This window comes from Ursus maritimus, unplaced genomic scaffold, assembly GCF_017311325.1.
Source record: "Ursus maritimus isolate PB19 unplaced genomic scaffold, ASM1731132v1 scaffold_3, whole genome shotgun sequence".
Taxonomy (NCBI): domain Eukaryota; kingdom Metazoa; phylum Chordata; class Mammalia; order Carnivora; family Ursidae; genus Ursus; species Ursus maritimus.
Window position 1 is genome coordinate 69,574,111 of NW_024425563.1, and position 23,640 is coordinate 69,597,750.

Genomic DNA, 23,640 nt, shown 5'->3' on the forward strand with positions numbered 1-23,640 from the left:
AGATTTTATTTATTTATTTGACAGAGACAGGCAGCGAGAGAGGGAACACAAGCAGGGGAGTGGGAGAGGAAGAAGCAGGCTTCCAGCGGAGGAGCCCGATATGGGGCTCGATCCTAGGACCAGGCAGATGCTTAACGACTGAGCCACCCAGGAGCCCCTGTCCTGGTCGTCACTTTACCGCCAGCACTTGCACCATGTTAAGCCCACAGTAAGCAATGGAATAATCCTCGTATCCCCTAGAATGAGGATTTCAGCGCATCAGGAATCGGAAGAGAGTCAAACAGTCCAAGGCCGAACAGAAGTGTGCCGCCTTGGTGAGACCGCTCTACGGAAGCGCAGTGCCAGCCTGCCTTGGGCTGGGTGGTAAAGAACTGGAATCCGGCAGGAGTCGCCTGGGAACCGCGGGTGGTAGCCGGCGCCCGCCTCTCCTCCGCAGCGGTAGGTGGCGCTGTGGCCAGCTGCGGCCGCTGGGGCCGCGCGGCGCCTCTCTCTGGGCAGGGTGGGGAGTCGGCAGAAGGACCTGCGGCGGGCCCTCTTCGGCCGCTCTCTGGCCCGGTCTCCCTAGGCGTCTGACTGTACGCTCAGTACTGCACCATGGGGAAGCGGGACAATCGGGTGGTGAGTACCCGGTGGGAAAAAGAGTGGGGCGACGCGGGACCCGGCGGCAAGAGAGCGGAGCCCCTTGCTCTTCCCGACGGGGCCTGAGGGTCAGTGGCGGCGCTTGGACCTCGAGCCGGGCGACCCAGCTCCCCCCATCCCCGCCGGCCCCAGACGCGCGTGCGCCGCGCACGCAGTTGGCGCCTTTGGGCCCCCCACTCTCTCCTCCCTCTTTCCTCCTCTCTCGAGTACCCCGTTTTTCTCAACCCTTTTCTCGCACCTTCTGGCAGTGCTCCCTGGCTCCCTTCCCTCCAGCACTCGGGCTAGCAGTGGCCAGTTATTGGAGCCATAAGGGCTCAAGGAGTTCTGTCTCGTCTTGTATGTTTGTCTTAAGTCTGAGGCCCCCGGAGGCGCCGGGACTCGCCCACTCCTCGGAATCGCCCACCCTGGCTCCGCGCCCCTGTGGTGCGCACGCAGGTGGGATGGAGGCGTGGAGGCCTCGGGCTCGGCTCCTCTTCAACGCGCCGTTTTAGCTGCAGGCAGGCTTCGGTTTGAGGATCAGGATCGAAGCATTTGGCTTCGTGTACTCAGCACCTAGCGCTTCCTGCACGTAGCAGGCCCAGTGTAGGAATGAAGGGTGAAAACAGTTGTCTTTGGAGTCAGGCATGGGGAATGTCAATTTTGGACCCTCGGGAGTTGGGTGACCAAGAGTTGTTTTGCTTGTCCGCGCTTCAGTTTCTTCATCTATACAGGGGCATCGATGTTATCCACAACTTTGCAGAATCGTTAAAACCGCAAAAGGCATGGCCAGGGAGTGCTCGGCATGAAAGTTGTTGTTTTAGTAAATGAGATAAAGGAGACACAGGAATAAGTACTAGCAGAAAGATTAAGAAAATACTTTATGATGGAGATTCGCGGTTCTGAAGGTATTCAAAAGAGAAGGTGCTTTTGACAGGAGATTGAGGAAGGCATTCTAGATGGTTACTAAATTGATTTGTAAAGTCCAGATTATGAATCAGATTGGATGGACGGTAAACATAAGGGATTAGCAGTAAGCTTAGGTTGCAGCCTTACAGTTCCTGAATTGGTCTTTGACAGAGTTTTAGCCACTGAGCAGCAAAACAAGTAAATAAATAAATACATGCATGTATACACACATACATACATGCAGTTACTAAATTTAATGAAAAATTAGTGAACTATTTTATTAAGTGATTATTGCCTTTTCGGGTGGGGGGAGCTGCTAAAAGAGCTTTACTTTTATGAAATGGTGGCATTTCTTATCTTCAGAACGTTTGTTTTAATTTTATGTAGTCTTCATAATCAGAGATATGTAGGAACCACACTGGTGAGCCTTAATTACGAGGTTAAGGAATGTTCTTTTCTCCTGCTTTCTTGAGGTAGGTCAGACCTTGTTGTGGTATCCTGGCTCTCATAGAGTTGAAACTCTGTTCTGCTGGAGCATCCTTAGGTTTGAGGTGTTACGATTCATTAATCAATGAGGGTTTGAATGTTTAAAAATCACCAGACCTTGGATACAGTTTCATACAGAGGCCTAAGATGTTTTTGTTTTACTGGGGAAAAGTGTTGATTTACACATCCCTTTGAAGCATTTGAAACTTTTCAAATTAGCTTCATTTACTGGAACATTTTGATAATAACTCTGGGCTCTACTTATTGCTTTTATGCTGTCCTGGCACAGAGTGTTCTGGTAACATTTTTTATTTGCACTTGAAAGGTCGTGGGAATGAAAACCTGAAATCAAGAATTAGAAGACAGATTGTCTAATTTAGTCTCTGCATGGAGGAGGAGTTGGAACTGTTTAAACTCAGACCAAAACTTGTTCTTAAGTATCTGATACTTCGTTCAGTACAACATAACTCTTGGTTTTAAATAAAAAGATTGTTTGCCTCTGAAAATAATGGTGATTTTTCTTCATACATTGATGGTAAAATCATAGTTCTAAAGATGATAGAATTGCTTTCTGAAAAAGCTCAAGGTCCAGGTTGAAAGTTTTGTTTTGTTTTCAAAAAAGACTGCTTTGGGCACCTGGCTGGCTCATTAGGCAGAACAAGCTACTCTTGAGCTCGGGGTTTTAAGTTCAAGACCCACCTTGAGTGGAGAGATTACTTACTTACAGTCTTTTTTTTTTTTTTTTTTTTAAGTAGACTTTACTTTTTAGAGCAGTTTTGGATTCATAGCAAAATTGAGCAGTGAATAGAGAGCTCCCATATATTGCATGACCACAGTCATGCACAGCCTCCCCTACTTTCAAAGCTGTTCCAGAGTGGTGCATTGTTACAATGTGGGTTTGGTTTGGTTTGGTTTGGTTTGGTTTTGCATTGTTACAATTGATGAATCTATCTTGACACATCATTTTCACCTGAAGTCCATACTTTACATCAGGGTTCACTCTAGGTATTGTACATTCTTGAACAGTTTTTTTTTTTTAACTGAACATTTTAGGTCTCAAGATTTGTAAAGGGTTCTTAAATTCATGATGGCCACCCTTTGTCCCCATTGTTTTCCAGAAGCTTCCTTCATGTTCTTTTTGTTACTTTGTGCCCTCTAAAACAGATGTATCCTCTAGATAAAAATAGGTAATCAAAGTAATAAATGAAGTTCTGCACATTTTGTTCTTACATAGTTCTTTTCAGTACCTGCCCACTTACCTGTTCCCTTGAGCCCAGTTTGCCATCCTGAGTTTCTTTTTCTTTTTTAAGATTTTATTTTTAAGTACCCTCTACACCCAGCGTGGGGCTTGAACTGGCAACCCCGAGATCAAGAGTTGCATTCTCACTGACTGAGCCAGCTGGGTGCCCAGATATCCTGAGTTTCAAAAAGAGATTGTTTTCTGGTACCCAAACTCCTGCAGCAGTTTGGAGCCACAGGCATTTCTTTTCTTTTCTTTTCTTTTCTTTTCTTTTCTTTTCTTTTCTTTTCTTTTTTTTTTTTTTTAAGATTTTATTTATTTAGTTGACAGAGAGAGAGACAGCCAGCGAGAGAGGGAACACAAGCAGGGGGAGTGGGAGAGGAAGAAGCAGGCTCATAGCCAAAGAGCCCGATGTGGGGCTCGATCCCACAACGCTGGGATCACGCCCTGAGCCGAAGGCAGATGCTCAACCGCTGTGCCACCCAGGCGCCCCTGGAGCCACAGGCATTTCTAATTACATAGGAATACAAGCGTTTGATTTATAAGATCACAGTATTTAAAGTGATTAAGTCATAGTGAAACAGTTCAAGAAATTGCACAATTTCTGTATCTTAACTGATGCCTAACCACTCACCCCCTTAGTGTTAAGAGCATTGTTTTTCATACTGATACGTAGTAAGTGAAAAGGCTTTATCTTTGTAAGAAAATTAATTCTTCTGTTTTAAAAACCTTTCCATAGTGCATAGTAAAAAGAAGCATTGTTGTTTAATGATTAGGAGAATAGACCATAAAGTGTTTTGCAAGGAGCCTAGCACATAAGATGCACTTAATAAATATTGCTTTTACACTTGAAATAAATAATTGAGATATTTGGAATATACTTAAGCAGACTAAGGATAGTGTTTATGGTGAAAAGCTTGAAAGTTAAACCTTATTGCCTAGACAATGATAACTCATGTGATTGTACCATAAGTTGTCTGTAATTAATAGCCTTAGCATGTGAATATGCTACTTTACTATCTACTTCTGAAAAGTAAACCCGAAGACAGACTGGTATGTACTTTGGGGAAGCAGTTTCACAGTAGACATTAAGGCACCTAAAATTGTTAATTAATGTAACTTCAAGATACATGCTAGAATATTTGAAGACCGTAAAACATGGTAAATGTGTTATGACCTTTTTTTTTTCAAGTAGGCTCTATGCCCAACAGAGGCTTAAACTCATGACCCCAAGATCAAGAGTCAGATCAAGAGTAGCATGCTCTATTGACTAAGCCAGCCAGGCGCCCCACAATTTTTTTTAATTATAGTGAAAAGTTGCCACTGTACCCTTTGTGAATTTTTACTTGAAAACAGTTCAGCTCTCTGAATTGGAGTGACAGCATTGTGGTTGGATTTTTCTCATTTTGTTTACCTTTAATATTATGGTAATGTTTGTGTGTAGTGTTTTTGTTTTTCTTTTATAAAGGTAATGGGTTGTTGTTTTTTTTAATGTTTTTTTATTATGTTAGTTGTTTTTTTAATCTCTCCAGTGTATGAAATGATGAAGGTGGACCTCTCCCTGTACATTTTGGTGCATTTGGACTTTTAAAAAATGTATAGCTGTTTATTAAAATGGATATTATTTTTTGGCACTTGCTTTTGCATTTCATTTGAGAACTCTTGGACATCTTTCCGTGTCAGTAACAATAGTGCCATCTTTTTTTAGTGGCTGCATAGTATTTCATTTTGAGGGTATACTCTATAATGCATCTTTGCATTTGATGGCTCTCTGTATTTTCAATTTTCCCTATTTTAGTAATTTAGTTTCGAATATCCTTCTGTATATTTGCATTCTTTGGAAATAAACAGTTTTTACAGTTTTAAACTTAAGATATTTTATCCTTAACTGCTACTAAAATTATGACATGGTACCAAAGAAATGAAAAGATGGCAGGTAGGTCGGTAGGTAGATATCTCCTGTTTTAAAAATGATGAGCTTGGCTTCGCACATTGAACCTGCTTCTGGTTATTAGGATTGTCAGTGTCATTAGTAAGGCCAGCAACTCTTCTATTGCAGCCTCCGTTGGGTGTCGTATTTCCACACGAACTGAGTGAAATTCTCAGCAGAGGGAGTTGAATGAAATATTTGAGAATGTAACAGTTGATGTAAAAAATGTCACTATATTCCTCTTTCTACAGAGAGTTGAATTTGATACTCACATCTATCCCTGATTCTGTAAACATCCCTGACTAAGAGCTCTAGCATTAATTCTGGCTGTAAGAAAATTATGTTAATGGGTTTCTTCATCCTAAGTAATTAATTAGGCAGTATCCAGTTGAATGTTAGTTCTCAGTATGTGTTGTTTTTAATGGTATTATGTTTGCTCTGTTGGAGAAGTCTGGAAATATATAACCCATATTTGTTATTTGAGAAATTTTGGTCATTTGCACAGGTTTTGCTAAATGAAATGCAACAAATACATTAATATCCTTTCAGTTCTTTGGGAATATTAAGTAATAGGTTTAAGGCCTTAAAATCAACCTTGATAGTAGTCATTTTCAACTACAATTCTTTTTATTTAAAAAGTGGAAGAGTTCTGGGGCACCTGGGTGGCTCAGTCAGTTAAGTGTCCAACTCTTGATTTCAGCTCAGGTCATGTCTGCTTGTCCCTCTCCCTCTGCTCCTCCTCAGCTTGTGCTGTCACGCACGTGCTCTCTCTCTCAAATAAATAAATGAACTCTTAAAAAAAAAAAAAATAGAAGAGGGGCACCTGGGTGGCTCGGTTGGTTAAGCCTTTGTCTTCAGCTGAGATCATGATGCCAGGGTCCTGGGATTGAGCCCCACATCAGGCTACCTGCTCAGGGGGAGGCCTGCTTCTCCCTCTCCCCCGTCCCTCTCCCCTGCTTATGCTCACATGTGCTCTCTTTCTGTCTCTCAAATAAATAAAATCTTAAAAAAAAAAAAAAGTTTTTGCAAATGCCTATTGACTTGGATTAAATTTGGAGAACCAAATACGAGGATGAAGGGATTGAGACTGAATTAAAGACCAGATTTTATATATGTAGCACAGTTAATTTTATTTATCTTTAAAGATTTATGTATTTATTTGAAAGAGAGAGAGAGAGAGCATGAGCAGGCAAGTAGGGAGAGGGGCAGCCAGAGAGGGAGAGAGAGAGTCTTAAGCAGGCTCCATGTGTAGCACTGAGCCCAACTTGGGGCTCGATCTCACAACCCTGAGATCATGACCTGCACCAAAACCAAGAGTTGGATGCTTAACTGATTGAGCCACGCAGGCACCCCTCTGTGGCAGTTAATTTTAATAAAACATCTCATTTCTAGATACTGTCATTAACAAAGAAACCTGCTTTATTTTGCCTGGATATGTTTTTGAAAAAAAGCATCAAAAAATGTGGTTTTGTGCTATAAGTGCAGTATACAGAGCATAATTTGATTGGGGGGATTCTTTATTGTGTAAAAGTAAACATAACAAAGTTCACTGTCTTAGCCATTTTTAAGTGTTTAAGTCAGTGCCATTAAGTACATTCACACTGTTATGCAACTGTTGCCACTATCCATTTCCAGAACTTTTTCATCATCCCAAATAAGAAGCTCTGTACCCATTAAATAGTAACTCCCAATCACCTATTCCCCCAGCCCCTGGAAACCTCTTTTTACTTTCAGTCTCTATGAATTTGCTTATTCTAGGTACCTCATATAAGTTGAATCGTACAATATTTGCCCTTTTGTATCTAGATTGTTTCACTTAGCATGTTAACAAGGTTCATTCATGTCGTAGCATATTAAGAATTTCATTTCTTTTTCCTTTTCTTTTTTTTAAGGGGGGGCAGAGGGAGAGGGGGAGAGAGAATCTTGAGCAGGCTCCACTTCAGCACAAAGCCAGACATGGGGCTCAATCTTATGACCCTGAGATCAGGACCTGAGCTGAAATCAAGAATCGCACACTTAACCGACTGCGCTACACAGGCGCATGAATTTCATTTCTTTTTAAGGCTGAATAATCTTCCATTGTGTTATATGCCACGTTTTGTTTATCCATTCATCAGTAGATGGATATTTGGATTGTTTCCACCGTTTGGCTATTGTGTATGTTGCTGCTCTGAACATGAGTGTACAGGTATCTGTTTGAGTCCCCGCTTTCAATTATTTTTCAATTCCACTTAGAGGTGGAATTGCTGGATCCTCTGGTCATTCTATATTGAACTTTTTGAGGAAATCAGACTTTTCCTCCACAGCTGCACCCTTTTATATTCTCACCAGGATTGTGTTAAGGTTCCGGTTCTCCCTGTTTTTGACGGCACTTGTTATTTTCTGTTTTTGATAATATTCATCCTAATGGGTGCAGAGTGGCACCTCATTGTAGTTGGATTTGTATCTCCCCAATGACTAGTGAGCGGAACATCTCTTCATGTGCTCTTGGACATTTGAATATCTTCTTTGGAGAAATGTTTATTCAAGTCCTTTGCACATTTAATTGGGTCATTTGGGCTTTTTGCTGTTGAGTTGTAGGATTTCTTTATGCATTCTGGATATTTATGCATTATGGATAATTCCATATCAAATGTATGAGTTGCAAATATCTTCTCCCATTCTCTGGATTGTCTTTTCACTCTCTTGGTAGTGTTCTTTGATACACAAACATTTTAATTTTGATAAAGTCCTATTTGTTTTTTCTTTTGTTGTCATAATTTAATTTTTGGTGTTAACATTTGACGAGTAAAATTGCCATCAGTATGGCATGGTATTTCTTGAGATAAAAGATACAGTAGAATAAGCAGTAAATTTAAAATTAGACCTTTAGCTTCTTCGCAACTGAGTTTCTTCATTTGCTCGTGAGCATAGTATTACAGGGTTATCAGGCTTTAGGAGAAAATATCATAAAATCTTATAGGGTATCAGGCTTTAGGAGAAAACATTATAAAGTCATTTTACAGTAAGAAGAGGTATCATTATTATTTTCATTAAATCTCTGGTGAAAAAAAAATTTTTTTCCTGTGAAATAGAGGTATTACTCATCTCCCAAACTTGTGAGACTTCGTAGACCATTAAATTTAGTTTTTGTAATGAAAATTTGGTTAGATTGTTCATGCTTAGTTAGACATAGTATTCATTTATAATAAAACATGCTTGGTGAGTAAGTGAGCATTTGCATTTTTGATTTTTTTTTTTTAATTGCACTAATTTTTGTTCTTTCCTCAAGGCCTACATGAACCCAATAGCAATGGCCAGATCAAGGGGTCCAATCCAGTCTTCGGGGCCAACGATCCAAGATTATCTGAATCGACCAAGGCCTACCTGGTATTTGTGAAACAATTTAGACATTTTTAAGGTTTTTGTAAACTTTTTAAAGGTTGCTGTTACAACTCTTACTGCTTGCAAAGCAATTGTCACATACATAATTTTTTTTTATGTATCACCTTTTTTTTCTTATAATAATATTTTTTTATTATGTTAGTCACCATACAGTACATCCCTGATTTCTGATGTAAAGTTCGATGATTCATTAATTGCGTATAACACCCAGTGTACCACGCAATACGTGCCCTCCCCACCACCCATCACCAGCCTATCCCATTCCCCCACCCCCCTCCCCTCTGAAGCCTTCAGTTTGTTTTTTAAGCAATATTCATAGGTGCTTTCTTTTCAGTGTATGAAACACAAGCATCATGCATTGGTGTAAAGCAAATATTTGAGAACCCACCACCCTGTATAGCTACCAGATAATCTTTCATACCGTTCTCTTCTCTATCCCCTAGAGAGACCTTAGCCTTGCAGTGTTTTAAGCTCTTTAAAATGGTAGGTTTGACTAATCTTGCCCTTCATTGAGGTGTAACAAGGTGTTGGGAAGGATAATGTTAGGCCATATTTCTATTCTTATCTGGTGGCTTTTCAATAAGTTAGAATTGCCCATTGTAAAATTTTTGTTTTAAATTGTTTTATGGGTTTTTATTTGCCCTCGTTGCATAGCTCTGATCGTTTGTAAATAAAGCATCACAGCACTGGCCTTATTATTTTTTAGTATGTATTATTATTAAATGTCATAGTTGTGAGCTTCATAATCCTTCTAAGTGCCCCTAAGGGTTGGGCAACTGAAGCTGAAAGTTATATATAATAGGGGATCTTTCCTTTGAGTTAAATAGAAAGTAAGCCATGTCTACCTCTTAGAGTATTCATGAGCGCTGTTGTTGACTGTTGCAGCATACCAGAAAGTTATCCCGAAACAAAATCTATTTTACCTTTAAAATTGGGGAGAAGAAATGAACTTTAAAGAGGAAGTGCTCAAGCAAGTATATTATGTGTGTGTCAGAGTCCCCCAGGACAGCCCTCCGGTAGGCAATTTGCTAGAAGGACTCCCAGATAGATGTACTTTCGGATAACATTTATTACAAAGGGTACCAGCCACCATCGGTAAAGGGAAAAGATGCATGGGATGAAGTCTGGGGGAGACTAGGCTCAGACTTGTACAGCTTCTTCTCTTGTAGAATCGCATAGGACACATTTAATCCCCTCAGCAATGAGTGGTCTTAACACATATTAGATGTTGCCAACCGCAGGAGTTCATTAGAAACTCCGTGTGCCCAGGGCTTTTATTGGGGACTCGTCAGCCTCTGCCTGTCAGGTGCCAAAATTCCAGACTCCCAGAAGCAATGCAGGCGTTCACCCTAAACAGTAGTATTTGTACACACCGGCCCCGTGAGCCTGTCTTATGAGGGAATGGTAAGGACCTTTCCAAAATCCAAGTTCCCAGATGCCAGCCAGGGCCAAGCTTGTAAGCAAGCCTTTCCAGGAATAAGCAGTCAGGCATGCTTTTACAACTCTCTTCTGTGCAATATGTGAGGTGCATTATAAAATAGATGTTTAGTAATAAAAATAGTAGTTGAAATAGACCTTAGCTCACCCTAAAACTACTAGCTTGGGACTCCAGGCAGATTTCTTACCCTCCTCAAGCCTCCCTTCTTTATCTGTAAATAGGGGTAGTGATACTGTGTTTTCTCACAGGATTTTAATGAGGATTAAAGAAAAATGTATTAAAAACAGTGCCACTTGTATGTAAGTGCTCAAATTGTTTGGTGTATTAGCTCTTAGAATCCATGCATAGAAAAGGAATGATCAGTGGTATCTGACAGACTGTATTCATGATAATTGATTTACAAGGATATGAACAAAAAAAAATAGAAAATGTATCAACACTGAAATGGAGGTTTATTAGGATATTAAGAAAATTTTATTTAGAAATTTTTGTTTTGTTCGTAAGCATCCATCTCTAATTTGAATTGTTTGAAAACTTATTTGTATATTCTATTTTTTAAGGGAAGAAGTGAAAGAACAACTAGAAAAGAAAAAGAAAGGCTCCAAGGCATTGGCTGAATTTGAAGAAAAAATGAATGAGGTTTGTAAATAGTACCTGTTTGAAAAAATAGGCACCCCAAATGTACGATTTTTTTAAAGTAAGAAGAGGAAAACCGTATTGTAGTCATTTATGTCATCTAAGTTTTCTAAAATTGAGGTCTTCTCTTTATCTTCCCATGCTCCCATGTGCCCATTTTTACCCTGATATTTTCATGATGTTTGCCTGTTTTGTTTACAAACATGTATGTACTATTTCAGTACAATACAGATTAATTCAGGGTTGCCTATTTAGCTCAGTTGGTAGAGTGAGCAACTCTTGAACTCAAGGTAGTGAGTTCGAGCCCCATGTTGGGTAGAGAGATTACTTACAATGTTTACAAAATATATATGGTTGGATAGGTAGATAAATTCAGCTTTTACTGTCTGGAAAGAAAATCTAACCATTTTCATTAAAAAGAAAAAAGTTCTCAGCCTCAGTGATAATACTGACTCCTCCTCTCAGTATACAGTGGAGAACTCCCACTCTTTAATACCCCCTTTGAGAAGAGTTAGTGGGGCCAGACACCTGGGTGGCTCAGTCGGTTAAGTGGCCAGCTCTTGATTTCAGCTCAGGTCATGATCTCAGGGCCGTGGGATTGAGCCCCATGTCAGGCTCCAGCCTCAGCCGGGAGTCTGCCGGTCCATCTCCCTCTCTCTCTGTCCCTCTCCCTGCTCACATGCACAAGCACTCTCTCTCTCTCTCTCAAATAAATAAATAAAACCTTTTTTTTTTTTTTTTTTTTTTTTTTTTTTTTAAGGTACTAGTGTGGTGTCTGAGTGGCTCAGTGGGTTAAGTGGCTGGCTCTTGATTTTGGCTCAGGTCACAATCTCAGGGTTGTGAGATCGAGCCCCACGTCAGGCTCTGTGCAGAGTCTGCTTAAGATTCTCTCTCTCCCTCTCCTCAGCATTGCACGCCCTACCCCCACTCACGTTCTTGAAAGAAGGAAGGAAAGAAAAGAAAGGAAAGAGCTAGTAAAGAGTCCTTTGGTGACAGGGTTCTGGCACCTGGAGTACCTTTTCCCTGTACTTAGAGGCCAAGATGGTAAGAGTAGTAGAGGACAGAGGGGAGAAAGTAGTGGCTGTCTATACCAGGTGTATAGAAGCAGATAGATAGCCTCTGATGGTGTTTATAACCTTTTTGCAGAACTGGAAGAAAGAACTAGAAAAACACAGGGAGAAACTATTAAGTGGAAGTGAGAGTTCATCCAAAAAAAGACAGGTAATACTCTTTCAAGCTTAATGCTGTTTCTAATGTCACATTTGGGTTTTCATAATCTGTGTACTACTATCAATAGATAATTTTAAAAACTCACATCAACTTACTTAGATTTATACTTTTATTTGTTTGCTTTTAGAGAAAGAAAAAAGAAAAGAAGAAATCTGGTAGGGTGAGCAAAGTTTTCCATTTTTCTAAATATTACAAATAAGAGCCATAAGAAAAGTAAGAATAATTTATATGATCTGTATGCTAACTGTAAATGAGTCAAGGAGCCTTGAAGTCCTTCGGTCACTAGTTACGGGTGGGTTTTATCCTGTTCCAACCTCCTGATAATCTATTAACTCCTCTATTGCCGTCAGGGAGAGAAAGAGGGAAAATTAACCATTGGCATATCTATTGTTACTTCGTTGAGCCTTTTTCTTGTGTGTGAGGGAGTGTGGGGAGTGTGATATTTGACAGTTTAATAGTTAAGTCTTCTGAATATGATATCTCTCAGACACTAGATTGATTTTGTTAAGTATTTGAGAGACTTAGTGGTAAGAAAAAAATTCCTGCATCTCACAAGCTTTAATTGTTTTGTGCTTGGTCAAGTATTCATCTTCTTCTTCATCAAGCTCTGATTCTTCCAGCAGTTCTTCAGATTCTGAAGATGAGGTAAGGTTTGCCTGTAATGGTTCATGAAATAATAATCTCTAGTTTATTTAATGACAAGAGGAAATCCATTATGAAATATCTGTTAGAAACTTTGACTTCCAGGTTTTGGTTAATTATCCATAACTGAGAGCACCGACATGAATAAATAATTAGATGTTTAAATATTTTACATATAATATATATATTATATATATATTTATATATATAATATTTTTTTTTTAGGTTCCTAAATTTGTCTTATTCTCATAAAAATATCAGTAGAAGAAATAGAGTTTAAAATGATGTCTGACTAGATGCTAGAGGTTACATGTGACTCAAATTACTTTTTTTTATAAAGCAGGAAAGGTAATATAAGTTACATGTTAAGCATGAATTATTAAGGGAGCACCTGGCTGGCTTAGTCAGTAGAGTGTATGACTTTTGATCTCAGGGTCGTGAGCTCGAGCCCCACATTGGGCATAGAGTTTACTTTAAAAAAAAAATTATTAAGTAAAATACGCATTTACAAGCTGGTTCTTTCATTTAAGCTTTGTTCATCGATAAAGGTTTGATATTAATAAAATGCATCAATTAATTTTGAAACAGAAAGGAAATGTTTCTAAAAATGTTTTATATAGGATAAAAAACAAGGAAAAAGGAAAAAGAAGAAGAAGAATCGTTCACATAAATCTTCTGAAAGCTCCATGTCAGAAACTGAATCGGACAGTAAGGTAAAATTACTGAAATTAGCAACATTTTGGATAGCAAACACATTTTTTTTCTTTTAAGTCATCCTGTTGTAAATTGCTGTCGGTTTAGAAATGAGATGCTCTTTTTTGTACTTTAATGGGCTGTGCCACTCAATTCATATACTTAATCATATCTTACATATGGCATTTTATTGTTCTCTAAATACTTCCACATATTCCTCCATGTCTCAGCATTTCCGTGACAGCTTTATAATAAACATGGCAGACATTATTTTTTTCCATTTTCATATAGAAGTGAGAGTTGAGAGGAAAAAATATACTCCACTATCTGGTCCAGTGTCCTTTCCATTGCACCTAAATCTGCTCTATATGTCCAGAATTATGAAACATAATTGGCCCTCAAACATTTGTGGTAATAAGAAATATGTGCAGGTTGCAATAAAAGTGTAGATTCCTGGGCCTCGTGTTGAGAGAGTTTGAGGTAGTGAGTCTGCTTAGGCTCAGAAGTCTACATTTTTAATAGATCTCCTCTGGGATTCTGATACAGGTGTGTCCTTGGACCACAGTTTCACAAACACTGTCCTAGAAGCCCAGGAGAGCAAGACAACTGGTTTTGGCGCAGATCTCTACTTGTCCTAGTGTGATTTCTTCTGACAAAATGCCTGGAGTCTAGAAAGTATTTAGTAAACGTTGTTTTTCTCTTTGTCTTTTAAGACAGAAGAGTCAATCTAATACTACTGATAGCTAATCTTTATCAAATGCCTACTCCGTGTGAGGCACAGTTCTAAGCACTTGACATGTTAGCTCAATTCTCTCAACAGCCCTCATCCACTTTATGGATGAGGAAGGCTCAGGGACGTTAATGGCTAGAACTGAAAGAATCAAAAGCAGAAATTCTCACCTCTCCTCCTTATAGGGAGAGTAAGAAAATCAGATTGGGGGATGTCTGAGGACTGTGTGAATGAGAACCCCAGTGCGTATTGACCACCACAGGCAAAAATAAGCAAATGGCTTAAGTCTTATTTTAAAAGAAACCATGTGGTTATTACAGACAATGTCTATCATTTTTGGTATAGATAGATTTGATATACAGCCAGAGGAAGAAGCCTCATTTCCTTACAAGCACATATATATGTGATGTACATTTCTCTTATTTTCAGAATAAAATTCTGGTATTGAAATAAACTTTTTTCTGTCATAGAGCAAATCATCTTTTTGCTGTTTTTGTTCGTATGCTCTTTTACATTTAAAATTGATATGTATATATATGTTTGTTTAGGATAGTTTAAAAAAGAAAAAGAAGTCAAAGGATGCAACTGAGAAAGAAAAGGTAATTATAATTTTACCTTAACCTGTCATACAGTACTTCATTTACTTCTAGAAATTAACAATGTGTTCCTCCTTTTAACTTAAGAGATTTATTTCTTTTGCTTTTATAGCATTTTGTGTTGATTTAAGGCAGTTACTTATTGTATTCATTATAAAGGTTAAAAGATCAGAAAAGTAGTCCTGCGAGTTTGAATTTATACAGATTAATATATTATCTCAGACTAAAAATTGAAAATAATGGAGATTAAATATTTCCTTTGTTTCTTCAAGTCATTTTGAAAGAAGCCCTTTTAATAACAGAACATGGAGTTCTGTTTCAAATTGAGTGTACCATAGATAAGTTTTGAAAAAATTTTACTACTGTAAGTAGATGTTTTATCTTCATTTGCGCTTAACTATAATTGATGCTAAATTTATCCCTGTGTTTCTGATTTACATTTAAAAATCTGTTTCCGGGGGCACCTGGGTGGCTCAGTTAAGCGTCTGCCTTCAGCTCGGGTTATGATCGCAGGGTCCTGGGATTGAGCCCTGCGTCGGGCTCCCTGCTCAGCGGGGCTCAATCTCTCTGCCACTCCCCCTTCTTCTCGCTCTCTCTCTCAAATAAATAAAATCTTGGAGAAAAAAAATTTTTCTGGTTCTTAAAAATCTAAAGAAAGAAATTATTAATGAAAGAAAACTATAAATGAGAGTCACTATATTTTACTCAGTATTTTTATATATTTTGTAAATGGAGGTATAATTTACATAATATGCTGTTAGCCATTTTAAAATTACAATTTGGAGGAATATTGTGTATGTACAGTGTTGTGCAGTGACCACCTCTCCAGTTTCAATACTTTTTCAGCACCCCCTTAAAAACAACCCATACTTATTAACTAATTCCCATTCTTCCTTTCCCCGCATCCCCTGGTAACTTCTAATCTGCTTTTTATCTCTGTGGATTTACATATTCTGGATATATCATTTGTTTTGTTTTGTTTCATATTTTAGATACACTCATCTTTTATACACATGATGAACATTTTTTGGTCCATGGCTTCTTTTAATCTTGATTAGGATATCTGTTATAGTCATAAAAGGATATAATTTTTCTTCTCCCTGGGCAGTGTTCTTTGTTTTTGTTTTTTTAAGTTTTTTATTTTAATTCCAGTATAGTTAATGTGGAGTGTTTAAAAAGGTGTAATTTTAAGGGGCACCTGGGTGACTCAGTCAGTTAAGCTGACTGAGTATGACTCTTGGCTCTGGTTCAGGTCATGATCTCAGGATCCTGGGATCAAGCCCGGCACCGGGCTCTGTGCTCAGCAGGGAGCCTGCTTGAGGATATTCTCTCCCCCCCCCCTCTTGCTGCCCCTCCCCCTGCCCATGCTTTTGTGCTTTCTCTCTCTCTAAAATAAATAAATCTTTTTTTTAAAAGGGTGTAATTGTAAGTCATATCAGTCATCATTTTCAGTTCATTTTTAAATTGTGAAAATGCAGTGTAATACCTAGTAATAGAAGAAAATATCCCATTTCTAGTAGTAACAAAGAATATATAGGAAAAATTTAAAGAACCGATCAGGACTTATTTGAAGAAAATTATGCAAATCTATTCAGAGAAGCACGTGAAGATTTAATAAATGTTCCTGGGTATAATTTACCTTACTTAGATGTTAAACATTTTTTAAATGCTTTGATTAAAACAGTGTAGTGTATGGTACAGGAATAGAAAAAAAAACAAACAGTGAAACAGTATAGAGCCCAAGTAAAAATTGATAAGTATTTGTGGGGTTTAATGTATGATAAAAGTGGCTTTTTTTGGGACAGAACGACTAGCCATTTGGCAGATATAAAGCTGGACCCTCCTTAAGGCCAAATCACAGGTAAGTCAGTTTTAAGTGTATGAAAGTATAATTAGAGAAAGACAAGGGCAAATATAATAATTGGGGTAGGGAAGGCCCATGCCTCAAAATTCAAAAACTTGACCGCATAATTCTAATTCTGAATGACAAAAAGAGACCACAAAAAAGTAAACCATGAACAAAATTTAAATATAATGAACAGATTTAGGAAAAACTACTAGAAATACATAATTGAAAACTATAATCTTTAGTAATTAAAAATTGATACTTTACGTACACAGAAACAGTGGTAAGATGCATGTTTAGGCAATTCTGAAAGAAAATATGGATTGTATTCCAGTAATCTGAGATTGATACGATTGATAAAAGAGCCTGATGCAGAGGCTTCTTGGCAAAGTGTGATTCCTAAAGGAGTTAAATAAACAATTGGGGGAGGGGGGAGAGTGAGCAAATAATTTGGGTAAAAGCTACTTCAGTCTTTGATTTAGACATTATTATTAGGTAAAGATTTTGCATTCACATACCCTTCACTACATTTCAACTGTTTTTAATAGCAAATAACCCATATATATATGCCTGCCCTCCAAAAAGAGATGGGTTAAGTAAATTGTAGCATATGCTTTCAGTGAATGTCAAAGGCAGCCATAAATGATGATGTAGTTGGCATGGAAAGATTGGATGACAAGAGCACGTTCCAAACAGCAAGTATTTATGTAAAATTGTAAATGTACACAGAGTGAGATGTTTCCAAAAATCTTCATGATGTTTAATCCCTGGTAGTGGGATCTGGTTGAATTTGCTTACAGTGAGCATTTATCATTTCTATCAAAATAATAAAGCTGTTTGCAGAAACAGAATTAAATGACCTGTAATATAACACAGATCACTGTTAGTTTATTTTCTATGTGATTTTTTTTTTTTGTTTGTATAATAATCTTCAAAATTGGCTTCCTGGTATGTGAAGTTTTATATTGTTTTTTTTTTCTGTACAAGTAGGTAGTGAGCATTATTTTTCATTGTGTGATTTTGTTGTCTTGTTGTTATGAACTATTCAGACATACAGAAAAAGCATATGGAAAATAGTAAAATGACAACCATAATACCCACTGTGAAGCTTTAATAAATCTTAACATTGGGGCGCCTGGGTGGCTCAGTTGGTTGAGTGTCCGACTCTTGGTTTTGTTTCGGCTCAGGTCATGATCTCAGGTTTCTGGGATCAAGCCCCACCTCAGGCTCCGCGCTTAGTGGGGAGTCTGCTGCCTCCTTTCTCTCTCTCCCTCTGCCCGTCCCCCCACTCGTTCTCTCTCTCTCTCTCAAATAAATAAATAATATCTTTTTTAAAAAAACCTTAACATTTTGCCATACTTGCTTCAGATGTTCTTGAAATTTTATTCCTCAAAATATATATTTAAGTCCCTCAGTAGTCCTCTAGTCTCTCTTCTCCCTCCCTGGAGTTATATGTTTTCTCATCATTAAAAATACTTGGAGATGAAGATTTTTTTTAATGTGAATTTAACACTTGTTATGCATTAAAGGAATTATTACTGTTTAGAGATCTTTTTAGATCACAAATAATTACCCATTGCTTTTCTTCAGCACTAGGCCTGTCTGATCCAACACTGGGTAGACACAATTAGAATACAAGGGACTCGAATCTTACACCATCTATGGGGTTTCTTACGACTCTTTACAGTTCAATTAAAGAAAATAAGAGGACACCTGGCTGGCTCAGTTGGACGAGCATGCGACTCTTGATCTCATGCTCATGAGTTCAAGCCCCATGTTGGGTATACACATTACTTAAATAAATAAGTATTTGTTTTTTTAAAAGAAAGAAAAGGATATTGCATCTCAATAGACACATGATTCTTTCTTTTCAGGTTATTTAATAAAAGCATTACTTTATTGGAATTAAAGACTGAATATTGGTAAATGTCATCAATTTTAGACATTTCTAAAATGAAAATGGATAGTTTTTGTGATAACTGGAAAAATTATTAATTAGAAACATAAAACTTGTGTGGCATAGCCTTATACCTTTTTGAGTCAAGGTACATGTATTTATTTTTCTTAGGACATTAAAGGACTCAGCAAAAAAAGAAAGATGTATCCTGAAGATAAACCTTTATCATCTGAGTCCTTATCAGAATCGGATTATATTGAGGAGGTAAGTATATGTTCAAATTAATTTTCTTCACTTTAAAATGCTTAATTATTTGTTTTTAATAAATACAATTAGTAAAAAGAAATACTTCATGAATATTCATTTTACTCACTTTCTAGTATGTCATTGTGAAAAAGAAATGGAAGTTGTTCCATTTCAGAATGAGTTTTTTCATTTTCTAGAAGATGATTATAAAGCTAATATGGTAATTAACCATATTTACAAATCTCTACATTGAGCTATTTTATTTTTATTCTTCTAATATTTACTTTTTACTCTACTAGTATTTTGATTACATGACAGATGCTGTTTCATGTATTGTGTATCGAAACTCAGCATTCCCTTGTTTTTGTATGGAACTACTACTAGTGAAGGAGTAGAATGGTGATGAGGTGGAACAGAAGTGTTGGCATGATCTTTTTTCCTATCTACAAAGTGAGGAAGTAGAATTACATAGTTTCTATAGTCTCTGTAGTCCTTTTCAGCTCTGATATTCCTGTCTTGGGTTTTGTTTGTACTCTGTTCTTAATTAATTTTAGGTCTGCAAGTTATCTTTAAAGTATTTCTCTCTTGGACTTGGTTTCCTCATTTGTAATTTTGTAATACCCCCTGAAATGAAATTGAAATTGAAATGAATTGAATCAAAACTTGTAGTGTGTGTGTGTGTGTATAATGTATATAATCTACACATTTCATATTAATATCTCCTAACAAATTTTAAAAAGAAATATAGGAGCATATTAATGTATAATTTTACTAAATTACATTTCAGTACATAAATGAGTGTGATAACTAGAAGACATAAAATCTTAAGACATAACAAAATTCAAGCTGTACCAGGTACATTACATATGCCCTTCAAAAACTGTACAGTGGAATTGTCATTAATGACATTTTCCAAAATGGTGAACAGTTCTCAGTAAAGCTCTGAATGAATGAAACAAAATACAGTCTTTTTTATATTATAATTGGGTTTATTATATGAATGTCTGGCAGGCTGTCTAGAAGTCATGTCAGGGCTATCTGGCTGTCTTGGACATCACATGACAGCATCCCCAGTTTTGGTCTTGCTAAATGTGGATGCAGCACAACTACCACCATCCCCAGTCATTGTTTTGACAAGAATAACAGTAAGAAACAATAATTTCCAAAGTGTCTTTAGAGTACTTAATATATGTTACACTTGGATTTAACATTAAATATACATGCGTTTTAGCAACTTTCAATTTAGTCTTAAATTCACACTTTTAAAAGGTTAAAATAAAACACTAATGGGGTAATGATTGTTACTTAAAAGGATTTTAATCACTTGGTTTATACTGAGTACACTATACGTATAGCTACCATTTATTGAACACCGTAGAGTAAGAGAAATACTTTATTCCAGACTCTTCCCTAGAGAGTGGATATTATCTCAATTTTAAGATGATGAAACTGAGGGTAGTACATAGCAGAGGTAGGATTCAGAGCTTGGTCTGTTTTATTTCAGAGCTCATGCTTTTTATCTACTGTACCTCACTGCTCTTTTTTTAGGTGCTGAAAGAGAATATAAGGAAGCCCTTGAGAGATTAAAAATCTTAATTTTCTTTCCTTTAGATGTTTGTCATTGACTTGTCATATGATATAACAGGGGTTTGAGGTATCATCAAAATGTTTTTTACATATAAATTCTAAAGATGTAAGGTACATTAGGGAATGAAAAAAATGTCTTGAGTACAAGTTGCATATTTGTCTTCTCAACAAAAATTCAAACTTTTTAGGTACGAGCAAAAAAGAAGAAAAGCAGTGAAGAACGAGAAAAAGTAATAGCAAGTATCACTTATATTTTTTACGTGATGGTAGTGTAGCTCTGTTTGTTTAATATAAAATGAATCATGGTAAAGCATGACTTCATTTACTGGGGCCAAATAAATATTTATTGGGAAAAGTGTGGTGTTCAGCTTTCCTTAGTGGGTTGGAGCAAGTTAAATTGGCTCTGGAGAAAAGAAGAATATCCTGGTAGCAAACATCTCCTGTTTCCATTTCAGTATTTTATTCAGTATTTCATTTTATTCCATATTCAGTACTGTTAGAAATGTAAACTTGAACTTTTGTTTAACTTTTTTAAACTATAATATGAAATACTAGGTGTGGTGATTCCCTCCATCCTCAATAGTAGTGACTTCCAGGTTGGCCAAACCTGGAAACATTAGCAGAAAAAGCCTCTCTAAGCATAGGCTGCAATGAAAAATGAGCAGGAATGCGACAGCATAAATGATTCGGTAGTAAGGATGATTCTTTTGACCATTTCTAAAGCCAGCTCTGCTATTATGCAGATGGAGAAGTATAAAAGGAGAAAGAAGGAAGAGGAGAATAAGGAAAACGGCAGTGATATCCAAGTGAGAAGCAGACCAACCTAGGAAAAGTGGACAATGGATTATCAAAGAGTAATTGCAGACCGTAGCATTAAAGTCATTTAGGGGCATTCAGTATAAGCATGGGTGATGGCCTTTGAAGGCATTTTCTTAAGAACAGGTAAAAGAAAAATGAGAACAGCATCTTTTGTAGGTTTAAGGGTAACTTCCCCTTCCCAGAATTTCCCTTGCTTTTCAAATAAGGGTCCTTCTCTGATAGAAAGGTTCACCTGGTAACTCAGAAGTAGCATTTTATATACTTCAAGACTAAGGTGACATTTAAGAGACTTTTTTTCTGAATGGAAAAATAATTTGGGTGAAGACTGCTTTGGTCTTTGATTGTGATTAATTAAGACATAATATTAATTAATTTTGGATAATTCTGATTTGTACTTGCATACTCCACTGTTTCGTGCATTCAGCTAGCATGTGTTTATTAAGTGTCTCTGTGCAGGCACCACTGGTACTGGTGGTGCTGTTCTAATGGAATACAGGGTAGGTAAAAGGGTGACATGTGAGAGTGGCTTTGGGGAGGAAAAGCCTCTCTGAGGAAGTAAAATTAAGCTGAAATAGGATTTACCAGACAGAGCTAACCATGTCAAGAGCAAAGGAAGAATATCCTAGCAGGGAGAAGAGCTAAGGACCTGTGGTAGGAATGAGCTTGATTTGTTTGAGGAACTGGAAGGGTAAGCATGGCTTGTAGTAGGTAAAGAGGAATAGCACACAGTGAGGTGGGGAAGTAAGCGGAGGCTGTATGTACACAAGCAAGGTGTTTGGGTTTTAATCAGAATGCTCTGGGAAGCTGTTTTGAGTGTTTCAAACGAAGAAGTGACCTGAACCAACTTAACATTTTTAGACTGCTTTGGCAGTGGAGGTGGAGTGGACAGAGGCGAGGGTGGTGTTCGTATCACAGTGGTCCTACCGGAGATGGATTAGCCTGATGGATTTGAGATACGTTGTGGACTTAGATGGTAGGGCTTGCTTGCTGCTTTGGGTGTAGAGAGAGGAGTTAAAGCAGAAAGTAGAGTCAAACATAGCTTGGATTCTTTGCCTTAAGTAAAAAGACGAATTAGAGGTGCCACTTAATTACTAAGATGGCTGAGAGGATTTGGAGAGAAAAATGAAGCATTATTTATGGTAATTTTAGATATACAGGCTTGAGTTCAGAGCATAGGACTAGATATGAAGACTTGGTATGTAAGAGCTATTTAAAGCATGGGAGACAAGAGAGCCATGTGGAAAAGAAGGGAAGGAAGCCCTTGAAAGGTCCAGCAGAGGAGAAAGAATGAGCATGGGAGTTGGAGGGGTCTTCATGATAGAAGAAAGCAGCAGACAGAGGTGTCATGGAAGCCAAGAAGAAAAGTATTTTAAAAAGAGAGTAGTCAACTGTTCTTTTATGAAAAAGTAACCTGTCTGCAAAACTTACATTTCAAAGGCCCAAATACAAGATTTGGGACTCTAAAATTCCATGTGTACTTGAGCTTGTCATGAAAAGAATGATGAAAGTTAGCTTAGAGCCACTAAGTGGTAGAGACCTTTGAGAGGGGCAGGGAATTGTGGAAAGTTGTAATCAATAAGGAAGTAGATAGGAAGCTTTGCTTTTGCTGTCTTTACATGTCTCTTTTCTTGCTGAATATCAACGACTAGTCTGTCGTTTGATACCACCTTTCTAAGTACCCGTTTCGGAAAGTTTGCCTTCTCTTCTACATCAGAAATAGTACAAGAGTTAGAGTTCAGCAAAATTGTAGCTCTCTATCCAGTCACAATTTGATTACTTTTTCTAGGCTTCTAAAAATTAAGCATCTGGGTGCCTGGCTGGCTCAGTTGGTAGAGCATGTGACGCTTGATCTTGGGGTTTTGAGTTCAAGCCCCACGTTGGGCATAGAGCTTACATAAAATTTTTAAAAAAGAAAAAGCATCTGTTTTACTTAAAAACTAAGTAGACTTTTCAACCGTACATCAATATTTTGTTTATAATTAGTTTGTTTTTTAGTTGTTAACTTAATAATTAAAATAGTGCTGCCAGTTTTGGCAGGACATAATAATTTGTGTTTCTGTTTACTTAAAAAATATCAGATTTAATGTATCTGTTCCCAAAAACTGTCATTTTACAAAAAAAAATTGTGTTTTGCTGTGATGTGAGAATTTCGTCATAGTAACTACAATTATTTCACCTTTAGAAATTAAACCGTATAAATACAGCAGTTGATATCATTATTCATAGAATTTATTTTCTACAGGAAATTTTGTTTAAAAGCTATATTTGTGTGCTAATGACTTAGAGTTTTTCCCTATCTTTTGAAAATCAATAAGCACTCTTAAGTCCTCATATGATATTGATTATTGAGACTTTTCAAGAAATGTTCTGAGTAGTTTCCTTGGTTGTCTGGATTGTTTGAAATAATTATATAGTAGCTTAGAAGGACCATGGTAAAGTTGTTTTTAATTTGAATATTTTCCTGTAGAAATGTCTAACAGGGAACTGTCTTTACAGGAAAAAACAAAAAAGAAAAAGAAGCATAAGAAACACAGTAAGAAGAAGAAAAAGAAGGCCGCTAGTTCAAGTCCTGACTCGCCGTAACATTAAGAAAAATCAGGATTCCCTTATAGAGAAAGTGCAATGTCTAAGGAAATTTCAACTGTGAAAATTATGACATAATTACTAAAATGCATGAATTTTCTTGTTTTTAGAATTATTCCTGGACTATTCAGTA

At 37.3% G+C, this 23,640-nt stretch overlaps 1 protein-coding gene across 3 annotated transcripts in view; it reads left to right on the forward strand.

Annotated features, from left to right (window-relative positions):
* FAM133B (family with sequence similarity 133 member B) overlaps positions 1–23,519 on the forward strand; it is a 24,364-nt gene extending 845 nt beyond the window's left edge. The window contains exons 1-11 of one of the 3 annotated variants that reach the window (XM_040644276.1): positions 464–618; positions 8,452–8,549; positions 10,563–10,641; positions 11,785–11,859; positions 11,996–12,028; positions 12,451–12,513; positions 13,131–13,223; positions 14,482–14,532; positions 18,444–18,536; positions 20,294–20,335; positions 23,421–23,519. In XM_040644276.1, coding sequence (XP_040500210.1) covers positions 595–618; positions 8,452–8,549; positions 10,563–10,641; positions 11,785–11,859; positions 11,996–12,028; positions 12,451–12,513; positions 13,131–13,223; positions 14,482–14,532; positions 18,444–18,536; positions 20,294–20,335; positions 23,421–23,507 — 738 coding nt within the window. In that variant the 5' untranslated portion in view covers positions 464–594 and the 3' untranslated portion in view covers positions 23,508–23,519. Of the gene's footprint in view, positions 1–463; positions 619–8,451; positions 8,550–10,562; positions 10,642–11,784; positions 11,860–11,995; positions 12,029–12,450; positions 12,514–13,130; positions 13,224–14,481; positions 14,533–18,443; positions 18,537–20,293; positions 20,336–20,848; positions 20,961–23,420 lie in introns of those variants that run through there. The other 2 variants (XM_040644278.1, XM_040644277.1) reach the window with 2 other exon arrangements.
* Positions 23,520–23,640: the final 121 nt, after the last annotated feature.